This window comes from Carcharodon carcharias, chromosome 16 (genome assembly GCF_017639515.1).
Source record: "Carcharodon carcharias isolate sCarCar2 chromosome 16, sCarCar2.pri, whole genome shotgun sequence".
Lineage (NCBI taxonomy): Eukaryota > Metazoa > Chordata > Chondrichthyes > Lamniformes > Lamnidae > Carcharodon > Carcharodon carcharias.
Window position 1 is genome coordinate 65663894 of NC_054482.1, and position 12447 is coordinate 65676340.

The following is a 12447-nucleotide window of genomic DNA, read 5'->3' on the forward strand; positions in this document are numbered from 1 at the left end:
ACAGGACACTTAGAAAATATCAATGAGATTAGACAAAGTCAACACGGATTTATGAAAGGGAAATCATGTTTGACAAACCTGCTGGAGTTCTTTGAGGACATAACTAGCAGAATAGTTAAGGGAGAATCAGTGGATGTGGTGTATTTGGATTTTCAGGAAGGTTTTGATAAAGTCCCACATGAGAGGTTAGCGTGTAAAGTTAAAGCACATGGGATTAGGGGTAATATGTTGGATTGAGAATTGCTAAGCAGACAGGAAACAAAGAGTAGGAATAAATGGCTCTTTTTCGGAGCGGCAGGCGGTGACTTGTGAGGTACCGCAGGAATCAGTGCTTGGGCCCTGACTATTCACAATATGTATCAATGATTTGGATGAGGGATCCAAATATAACATTTTCAGTTTTGCTTACGACACAAAACTGGTGGGAATGTGAGCGATGAGGAGAGTGTTAAGAGGCTTCAAGGCACAGGTTGAGTGAGTGGGCAAATACATGGCAGATGCAGTATAATGTGGGTAAATGCGAAGTTTTCCATTTTGGTAAGAAAAACAGAATGGCAGAGTATTATTTAAATGGTGATAGATTGGGAAATGTTGATGTACAAAGGAAATTTGGATGTCCTTGTATACCAATCACAGAAAGCAAGCATGCAGGTGCAGCAAGCAGGTAAGGCAAATGGTATGTTGACCTTCATTACGAGAGGACTTGAGTACAAGAGCAAGAATGTCTTATTGCAGCTGTACAGGGCCTTGGTGAGACCACACCTGGAGCATTGTGTGCAGTTTTGGTCCCCTTACCTAAGAAAGGATATACTTGCCATAGAGCGAGTGCAGCAAAGGTTTACCAGATTGATTCCTGGGATGGCGGGATTTCCGTATGAAGAGGGATTGGGCCAACTAAGCCTCTATTCAGTCGAGTTTAGAAGAATGAAAAGAGATCTCATTGAAACATAAAATTCTTAGAGGGATGAACAGACTGGATGCAGGGATGATATTTCCTCTGGCGGAGGGGCCTAGAACAAGGGGTCACAGTCTCAGGATGAAGGGTAGACCATTTAGGACTGAGATGAGAAGAAACTTCTTCACTCAGAGGGTGGTGAACCTATGGAATTCTCTATCACAGAAGTCTGTGGAGGCCAAGTCTCTGAATAAATTTAAGAAGGAAATTAATAGATTTCTAGGCTCTGAAAGCGTCAAGGGGTATGGGAAGAGTGCAGGAATATGGGGTTAAGATAGAGCATCAGCCATGATCATATTGTATTTTATTTTGAGATGCATGCCCTAAATTCAGAAGTAATAAGTCTACCATGACTACAGAGATTTTTAGAAAACTAAATTAAACGCTTATTAACACAAGAAAATATTTCAAGCACATACTTAGGTATACAGATTACCATTATCATAACTCCTGAAACCCCTAATTAATCTCGATTCCAGTTACACCCCCTATAAGGCAACAGTAAACAAAAAAATAGATCTTAAATAGATTCCAGCCAGTTAACACAGTACTCTGGACAGCAGAATTCAAAGTGGCTTTTCCCAGCTTCAGTTCCTGTAGGCAGCAGCTTAATGCACAATTACTGGAGGCTTTTCACACTTCTGGTAAATTTTGCAATGCCTCTCTGACACACAGCCTCAATTCCCTTTCTACACGTTTCTCCCTTTTAATGCAAATTCCATTGTTCCCACATGTCTTTGGAACTTTACCCCCCTCATAATACAAATCATTTTTTGGTACCAATATTGTCAGCAACCGTTGGGAAAAACAAACACACTGCTTGTCTCTCTGGCTAGGTGTAACATCATACCATCTCCTCGAAATTCAAACTACCCCGATACATCAAAAAATGCAAATTTTCCTCACTTTACCCTCCAAAACTTCAGCCATGTCCAGCAGTCCAAACCTAGCTTCCCGTTGATGAGTCAAAGCCTCCAGACCAACTGTCTCCAACTCAACCAACTACCCTGCCACCCACACACCACGATCACCACCCCCCATGCCCCCCACACACACACACACACACACACACACAGAAACCATCAAAACCCCACCATCAACCCACCCCTACAACAAATCACAATAGCGTCATGAGAACTACCCCATTTTCGCGACAGCATACAGGCAGAAACTACGGAGGTATGGCAGTTCATTCATTTTCCAAATACTGCATGATTCCTTTAAAGGAACCAACTAATCTTCTTTGCCTTTTGATATTTCTTTGGTTCTTTGAAACAAAACAATTCTGTGTTTATGTTGTGCTCAAACAAAGCCCAATCAGTTACCAAAAGTATTCATGCGAATATCCTGGACTAGTAGTTATGTACATTTAGTAAATGGTAAGCTATGGAAAGCACTTTTGCCACTGAAATATTCATGAGCTGTATCCCATAAAAGTATATTTTCGGAGAACTGAGTTGCTTCATTTACTTTTGGGATTCTGTCCAACCCAGACAGATGGGTGAAACTCTTTCAGACAGCTGTTGAATCCCCAAGTGACATTTGTTTGTGCAGTCTGAAACCAGACTAGAGCATCTGAATTCACAGCACAACCTGCTTTCCAATCCTGTACAGTTGGCACTGATTTAGCGAGACAGTCTGGGAAATGGGGAAAGCCAGTATATGTGCAGCAGGAGCTGTTCTTCTGAGAGTCAGATTTACACAGCTTGCTAGAGATATTATAAAAGTGTGCTCTCCATTGAATCGGTATCACAATATGCCTGACTTATGCATTTGTGATCCTTTCATTGTGTTTTTTTAAGCAATGCATTGTTTGATTCCTTAATTGGGTGCTCCCAGCAAGAAGTGGTCAATTAAGGTTACAGCCCCATATTCAACTCCTTTATCCTTTTCTTGATGAACATAAACACACTCATAAAAATATAGGTTTGAAATTATACTCCTGTACTAGTAAACAAGCACTCAATGCATTTCTCTGAAATTCCTCTCTCTCTGCTATCTTAATGGCAACACTAACCTCTTTATTGTAAAAGGATTGTAACATGTCTACTCGTACACAAGAATACTAATTCTATTTGATTCTGTAACTGTTAAGCAGAATTTGCAGATAAATTTTTAAAATGTTCTCCCCTTCGTCCTGCAAGTATTAACTGATGTTGATTGTTGAGATCTGTTTCTACAAGTGCTGGGTTCCCTGTTGCATCTTGTCCAAATGCTTCAAGACTAAATCTAGCCAGGTAATCATGCAGGACAGCAAAACCAACCCCAAAACTGTCCTCAACTCCCACATTCACACACATGGGGCGGAATTTTCCACTCTGGATACTAAGTGCTGTGGCAGGCAGGAAAGGCAGTGTGCCTCCCGCCGGCCAGTGTGGCAAGTCGCTGCACCAGATCTTTTGCTTTTTAGCTCATCATGTATGCATAAATGTGCAACATGCCATATCTCGTGGCAGGACGGACTACGATTCATCTGCCCGCCATTACCTCATCGTCTCATGTCCCCGGGCACCATATTTAAATGGCCCCCATGCACTCATTCACTCCCTGCAGCCCAGGACTTGTTGTGGTGCATGATGGCCCCCAGAAGGGACAAGCACTGTGCCCTGAAGTTCAGCAACAAGGCACTTATGGCACTCCTCCAGGCAGTCAAGGAGCTGCAGGAGGTCCTTTACCCTTTTGATGGGAGCTGGATGTCCACTAACCTCATAACCAAGGCTTGGGAGGAGGTGGCCAGGGCTGTCAGCACCAATACTCTTCAGAAGAGCACCTCTATCCAGCACAGAAAAAGGATGAATGATCTCAACTGCTCTGCCAGGGTAAGTCAAACATCTCCTCATTCTCTACTCACACTCTCATAAGGCCATCAGACATTCACAGGGTTACAGTTCACAGGGATCTCACATACTAGCTGCACAAGAGACATCACCAACGATTCTCTCTCACACACTTTCATCCCTTGTCACGTCCTGCACAAGTCATGTTTTCATCCCTTACATAAGTCCACTCAGCACACACAGAAGGCTAACATGCTTATCAACTGCTTTGGCATTTCTCCTGCTCACAGTCTGTTCATCTATCATTATGCAGGAAAAGATCACCCACAACAAAAGGGAGAAATCCCAGACCAGAGGGGTAGGGATACCAGAGTTCAGACCACTCAACCCTGAGAAGAACAGGCAGCAGAGCTGGCTGGTGAGGACCGGGACCGTGCCTGCACCAAAAGCGAGAGCGCGTCCTCCAACGAGGGGGGCCAGTGAGGCCCCATCCACTATTCTTCACCCACCTGCCAAAACTGTGAGTGCCTTTTAATATAGGTGACTATCCAGTCAATCACTGATTTTCTCCTCTCTCTATTGCAGACACCAGCAAGAAAAAGAGGAGGCACGCCGCTAGCCAACCCATCAGCCCTGGCATCCGTGGCCTCAAAAATGCCAAGACTGCATTTAGGCATCAGTTAGTAACTTCATTCATAATAAAGATCACTCATCAGATGTAGTGGAGCATCGCTATGATCCCATTTGAGGCCTCCACATTTTCATTCCAGCAGTTTCAGATACACACATGGAAAGCCAGCACACTGATGACATTGTCATGATCAGATTACTATGTTGATTATTCATCAGAGAGCTAGCTCAGGGATTATGTCAAGCCACGCTAGCCAGACCATCACGTCCAGAGCAGTATCTTCCCTTTTAACAGATGTCATCTGGGGCCTTGACATACACTTCTGACCTCACATAGTAATTGCCGTCTATCAGGCATTTCAGGAGTCACCAAGTGCTAGCTAGGTCCATAGCTTTGCATCATGTGGGCAGAGAATGGAAATTATTACAGCAGTGACGTCTAGCTATTCACGCGGTCATGTCGTTATGGTACAGGCTGCCATGAGCATCTAAGATCCCTGACTATTACTTGAAATGTTACCCATTCCAGCCTGACAAACATTACATGGAGGCCATTGAAAGATGCACCGAGTTAGATTGACTCCAATGTGCGTCGCCATTACAACCTATAAGATCCACATTGGCCAGCATTCAGTGCATCATCGTCACCCTAGCACCTTGTGGTTATAAGGATTTCACAGGCACATCTGCCACTTCTGGCCCGTGCTATGGCCTCTTCCTCTGGGGCCTCAACTTCCTTGCCCTCATTGAGCTCATCCCTCTCGATGCCACCCTCATTGGAGAAGACTTGCAGTTCCTCCATCTCTCCATCTAGCAACTCATCCCCCCTTTGGAAAGCCAGATTGTGTATAGCACAGCAAACCACAATGATGTGGGAGAACCTCTGGAGAGCACTGCCTAACCAAACACCTGAAATGTATCTTCAACATGCCAATGGTCTGCTCAATTGAGGAGCATGTTGCAGAATGAGCTGCACTGTACCTCCCCTCTGAAGAACTTTGTGGCCTTTGTTAACCACGTCTTCTGTAGGAAGTCAACCGTGGAAGTGCTGAGGGCCCTCAAAGATCTGTGGCACCTGCAAATGACTCAAGATGTACGAGTCATGTGAGCTCCCAGGGTGTCTCACACAGCTCATCCCTTAGAATGTGGCAGGTGTGAGTCACTACATTCATTAACAAGCGAAGGACCCCCAAACACCCCAGGCTAGACAGCACATTCACTGAGGGGGTTGGATCTGGATGAGTGCAGCCAGGCACTAGCAACCTCAGCCAGGGCACTGTCAGACTGACTCCTTTGGATTAGAGCCTAACCTTGCACTAATGTAATGACTGTAATCATTGAGGTGCACAAAGCCTCAACCTGTCAGCTGTAGAAGTCTTTGGAGCTTTTTGCATATGCACTTTAGCTGTTGTCCCTTTACAGTTGGATCCTTGTGACCTTTGCGCATTCCTATGAGTGGGATAAATGGTCATTCAAACCTGATCAACATTTGGCCCCAAGCCACAATGGTATCTTGCAAAAATATGCACCATGAGTTAAGGTGCCCAAATCCTTCAATTGGCATTTGAGTATTCCTAACATGGCTCATCTGAGCCTTGCCCTCCATGTCCTTAAGCAGAAGTCATTAAGGTGCAGAAGTCGACTCCTCCCACAAGCCCTCAGACACACCTCTGGATATTTTCTTCCTAGTTTATGTTTCAACTGTATTGGCTGGCAAAATGGTGGTGCTTTGCTTGTATTATGAGATCAGCCTCCAACTCATTTCCCCCCCCCCACCACCCTTCCCACTGTGACCATCTAAGTCCCTCATTATTCTGGAAGAGCTTCATGTGCAGGTTTGCCTCCCTTGATCACTCTTTTTCCACCCCCTCTAATCCTGGATCCCAATGTGATTGTTACTGATATCCCTGTCCTTGCCCCTGAACAGTTTTCTGTGGATGTCCTGATACCCCATGTCGACCTGACCCTTCCCATCATGATAATCAATGCACAGTCACGTACCAAAACCCCCTGCCCTGAGAACACCAAGTGCCCACAGCTGTATTACCTGTTCCTCATTTATGGGCTGCAGATGCCTCCCTTGACTGTGACTGTTTCAACTGCGACCCAGTACCAAGCCACCAACCCGCAGGACTGAAGTATGTGAGGGACTGACCACACCCTGCACAACATGCTGTGCACAACTGACACAGGACAGACAGGCCTTCCCACTCCCTGGACTGGAACCCGGATATGTGCGCCAAGCACAGCGTTGTAAAATGGTGCGCAATTGCCCAGAATTGCCCCTGATTTGTGGCCAAGCTACTTGTAGTACATTGACTCAGGACTGCCTCTGCTTTATGGCCCTGACAAAATGCAACCCCGTCCCCCCCCCCACCGCATCCCAGTCGTATGCCTCTGCCCATCCCTTCCCTAGTCAACCCCCCTCCCCCAAGTCATGTGTTTCTGCACTCCCCTTCCCCAGGGGCTCCATTCAAGCATCCCCCCCTCTCCCAAGTCAAGCCTTTGCCTACAGTCCCTTCCCTTACCTCTGTCTTGTCTCACCCACCCACTAGTCAAGTCTTTGCCTTCCAACAGCTCCTCTCCTTCCTGCTGGTCTTGCCTGAGTAGCCTTAGCATGGAGTTGGAGCAGCTGTGAACACAGCACAGTGAAATGTGGGTGAACGCTGCGCGCACAAACCTCAAGGTCGCAAGTGAAGTGCAGTTTACCAGGTGCGCACCTGTTTTACCTAGTCTAATTAGCCACTGGTGTGCCCAGTTGTTTTGTGTGGGTGGGTGATGGGGGGGTCTCATGATTCCAGCAAGCTGGGTTTTTAATGAGTATTCATGATATTCAAATGCATATAAATGTGGTTCCTGACATGGCACGGCAGGCTAAAATTGCAAACCATTTTTAAACCGGTGGGATACAGACTTTTGGCCACGCTCCAAATTTTCCTGTTAAACTCGCCACTGGCAGGACCAGAGAATTCCGCCCGTGTTCTCTCACAGCAATTGCTGGCTATTGATCATGAGCAGGAACCCATTGTGACCCAAAACATTGAGAAGAATTGTAGTGCCCTAACCCCACCCCACTGCCTTAGTTGAGATTAGACAACTCCGTGCAGGCGCGGTATTACAGAACCTTTTTAGTTTGGAGACCAGGCGTTGCATTTACTACTAAGGCATCTAGGAAACCATGCACAAATACTTTTTCATGCTTTTACCCAGTAAGCCATTTCTGTGCACATGAGGATGAAGCACCTACAACAGGTTATTAATCTTAGCATTAAATTGTCTGAATAAATACTGGAGCTGGCTGAAAGATTGCTTTCAGTTTTTATTATTTGTTTCCATCTTGATGCCCATAATGTCTTTCCTCCATGAAGCTGGTATGAAGACAGGCTATAGCTAGTTGACAGGTTTAAACTGGACTCCAGGAATAGATGGCAAGGTAACCCCTTGTTTGCATTCCCACCATCGAACTTTGTACACTGGAAGCTCATATTAGGAACTTTTGCAAGGCCAGCCAGACCCAAGGGATTTTTCCAATAAGCAGAAAATCCTGCCCATCCTAAATTCCTGATATACACTCCAAGTGCACAAATCTCTGCCGTGGGGGAGTTTTAAATGCCTCCACTTAGCGCATCCTCCAGGATACCTAGCAGAGATTAGCTTTGCACAGCAGAGCTCAGGTTCTTGCCTTCCATGGAAGAGTATGCATAATATTTGTGAGTGAAGAGATTTTGTTGCTAACATTGTTTAATTGAGGGAAACAGACTCTTTGAACTGGTCTTAACTCAGTGTCTAATTTTGTAATCTTAGAATACAGAAACATTCCCTACTTGCAGCCTGTTCTGGTTCCAAAACCAGTTTGAAGATATTTTGTTATCTCACATTGTTTGTGGTGGATAAATACCCCTGTTGCCATAGAAAAATCCCACAACTGTTGGAGTTGGGGGTGGAGTCTTGAAGGTAAAACACCTTAAACTGGAGTTTTGCCAGCATAATGCAGCTGCCTTTTTCTTACTGGGAGAATAATTTTACCACATTGTTATTGTACTATTCAGATCAAGTTTATTTTTTAATAAGAGGACATTGTAACTAACAAGGTTTTTTATTTTTTATTTTGTTCATTTGAACATTATATGTTAGGTTATTTTATCAAAACATCAGTGTGTACATGAATGTTTAAAATCTCTAGAGTTAAGGAATTTTGGTCTAAAAATTGATGGTTCTGCACTATCTTTTAGATGCAAAATGAGCACCTAAACATCCAATGTGGCGGCCAGGTCATGCTTGCTAATTACCCACAGTAAATGGTAAGGCTAAAAGGAGGCATCACAGCCTGCGTCTGAAATAGGTAGTAGGCCCACCTATGCAAATGGGAGCCTAATGCCTGTTATGGCTTCTTTTAAAAGGCTGCATTCAGGAAAACGAAGTTTGCATGTGGAGAATCTGCAGAGGTTTACACCTTGGGGGGCCCTCCGATTGTCCCAGAGGGTAAGTTAAAGACCCTTCCACTCAATCCCAGCCTGTGCGGGGAAACCTGCCAGGCTCGCCAATTGGTGTGGGCCTCTATTGCTGCCAGTTTAATCCAGATGGCAAAGAATTGAGGCCCTTAATTATCCACTTATGAGTCTCAGTTAGGCAAAGAGCAAATGACCCAACCGACGACTCCTCCACCACCCATAAAATTGCGGCGGGGGAGGTGAGCAGGTGGTGGGCATGCCACCAATGGCACAGTGCCTTAATTTACAGGTCCATTTGCCAGTTTTCCTGTGGACAGCCCTTATAATTCAATCCTTTGACTGTGGATGCAATTGTAGCCAAGTCCCTTGCTCACAGACTCTCTTCATTTGGGCTGCTTAGAACCAAGGAAAGAAGATTTTCATCCCAATGTGTAAGATTCTAATACACATTTTATAGTAGAAAGGATATAGTTCTAACATTGCACTGTTTGATACAACTGGGTTGCACCATTTAGTGAGGCATGAGCAAAGTTAGTTCCAGATTAAACAAATGCCCTTCTCTTCTATCAGAGGCAGTGAAAAAAAATGTAAAAGGTGTGCATAATGTAGAGGAAAAAAATACAGGGGAAGTGTTCAAGCAAAATTATTGGAACGAACAGGAAAAAATTCCCACAAAACTGACAGCTCCATTTAAATGGCAACAAAAAATTTCCTTTGATCAATTAACAAAAAATATTATTATTTCCATGCCGAATTCATTTCATCCAACCAGACATACTGATTGCTTTTCCAGATACCTAAACAAATATACTGGGTGACATGAAAGTCCATCAGGAAAAACTATGATTAGTAGCCTAAACCACAAAATACTACTTATTGCCAAGAATATATGGCCACGAGGAACGTTTTAATTCATTTTTGGGATGTGGGTGTCTCTGGCAAGGCCAGCGTTTATTGCTCATCCCTAGTTTCCCTGAGAAAATGGTGCCAGAACTTCTTCTTAAATCACTGCAGTCCATGTCGTGGTCTGATACAATTGAGTGGCTTGTCAGGCTACTTAAAAGTTAACCACAGTGGTGTGGAACTGGAGTCAAATGTAGGCCAGACTGGGCAATGATGATGGGCTTTCTTCCCTAAAAGACTTCAGCGAACCAATAGGTTTTCAGCCAGACTTTCTGCACCTAACAACTACCTATGACTCATGATCGGCAGTGTGCTTGTGTGTATTTTTGGCAAGGACAAAATGAAGTTTGGCTGTGATGCTGTATACAGATAAATATTTTACAGACAATCACAGTCTAAGCTCACATGTGAACAATGCCACTTTTGTGAAGGATCCAAGGGCCATTAGTATCATGAAACCATGTCCCAGTATGAAGCACTTCCTTAAGGCAACGAGGGAAAAATTGAAACAATCTAAAGTTATGGTATTTTTCTGATTTAGTGCTACCGCTGCGGAGCTTCAAGTGTTGGGTGTACATATCATGAATCTGGTTAAGGGGGTTAGCAATCAATTCATAGTCCACACAATGTTCCACCCAGTAATTTTATTCTCTGTGCCAGGTGTGCTAATTTACCATACTGGATATGATACATTCATAAAGTATTCAGGTTCTTTACTAAAAATGAATGCACCACAAGAGAGGGCTAATGATGCCTGCAGGGAATAAGTTGAGTTGCAAATCACTCCAGGATTTTACAGGTTAAGATTGCTTTTGCTAGAGCTAAGCAGATATTAGTTTCATTTCAGAGGTATTTACGTCTGCAAGCTCCAATACCTTGTCTAAAGCAACCTGTCTCAGGTCTACATGAATGTGATGTTTGTTCTACTGGCTAACTGTTTTCTTTTTCTGCCTGACTCAGGGAACGATGTGTTGTCTCCTGGCAGCCGTGTGGGACGTGGCTTGACACCAGTCGCTGCTCAAGCGCTAGGACTACCTATTGGCATTGCTGTGGCAGCATCTCTGATCGACGCCCATGCAGGAGGTTTAGGTACTCTGGGTAAAAGAGGATGGGAGAAAATTAGTGAATGATTTCAGTCATATTTTAGATAAATTTATTTTTCTTTGATCATTTCCTTGGCATGTTTTTCACAAATCTTAGAGAAATTGCTTTCCTAATTACTTTTATTTGTTCTTTTTAAATTATATGACCAAATTTAATGTCAATACAGTAAAATGAAATAAGCTCAAGTGCAGGATATCAGAAATAAAATCAGAAAATGCTGGAAACACCCAACAGCCCTTTAAAATCTGAATAAAATAAGGTTAATTTTTGAGGTATGACCCTTCATTGGAATTGGAGTGCTGACAAAGGATCTGCCCATGCTTAATAGCTAGTGGCTGCTGCTGGACAGGCACTGTGTGCACACATTTCGTGAAGACAGTATTCTCCTTAGCTTAGACACCATCCAAGGCCGAATAGCATGCAGGCACTCACTGTTTAGTCTCACACAATAGAATGGGCGATGAAGTAATAAAGGGAAACCATCACATGTGGTTCTGTACCTCAACATAAGTCAGTGGGGGAGAGGAGAAAGGAGATAAGATTCAATCTCCTTTTCTTCTAGCGTATTTCTTCTTTATCTCAGAAACTTGCTCATGTTCAATCTATCCCTGAGAAATGAAGTCCCTCTGATCCTTACAACTAGTGCCAAATATCTTTATAATTTCTAAAGTCATGGAATTGTTAGCCTTTGAATTACTTATCACCCTGAAAGATCTTGATTGACAGTATTGGCTAGTTCCACTGGTGATCTTGTTTCCATAGAATGATTGAATGAAGTGGACTATTGGGAATGGTAGTAGAAACAGAAGACTTAGGGCGGTATTTTCTGGCCCTGCCTGCCTCTGGGATCGTCAGGTCCCACTGAAAGTCAATGGATTTTTGGCTGGGCTGCAGAATCTGCTGCAGCGGGTCCCACCGTGACGGAAAATCCCAGCCCTAGAGTCCTTTAAGAATCATTCAAATGCTGTGATGAGAGGGATTGTACGTTCTTTCTGAATGAAACAGCAAGAATGGGAGATCAAATCTTCCTCATCCTGTGAATGGATATGCACACATGTGGATATGTGCGTTTATGTATGTTCTATACCTCGGGAACTTCTTGAACATTTTTGGCCATTCGAAGCCTGTAACTCATGCACTTTTAGCCAGTTATCATCATATGACCAAGCTATAATAATGTAGCCCAATTTCTTCTTAAACTGCTCCACGCTACTGTTAAGTAGCTCATCTTTTAATAGTTTTTCCTTCAGAAATTCTTTATTGTTCTGTACTGTCCGCACACAGTTCCTTCTACACTGGCCTTTTCCAGTTAGCTTACAACTCTTATCTACTCCTTGGCTAATGATTCCACTCTATATTTGTCTATTTCTTTCAGATTTCATACATTTAGTCAAATGTGTCAAAGTCAAAAAAAAAGTGTAGAGTGTAGATTGGGCTTCTGTTTCAGTATAGCCCATTTTATACAGTCACCCAAGACAAATGTATACCCAAATATCTTCAGGTCCAAAACATTTCAGGATGTATGATTACTGCACCAGCAATCTATGTTTACAGAGCACTGCATAGCTATCTTGTATTCCAAAAAATGAGCTGCCCTAGTAGCTCATGCAGTGCAGAGGCAGTGGCA

At 43.7% G+C, this 12447-nt stretch overlaps 1 protein-coding gene across 9 annotated transcripts in view; it reads left to right on the plus strand.

Annotated features, from left to right (window-relative positions):
* Positions 1-12447, plus strand: part of fggy (FGGY carbohydrate kinase domain containing) — a 368733-nt gene that overhangs the window by 196322 nt on the left and 159964 nt on the right. For all 9 annotated transcript variants that reach the window (XM_041208766.1, XM_041208769.1, XM_041208768.1 and 6 more), the window contains one exon: positions 10677-10805. In XM_041208766.1, coding sequence (XP_041064700.1) covers positions 10677-10805 — 129 coding nt within the window. The remainder of the gene's footprint in view (positions 1-10676; positions 10806-12447) is intronic.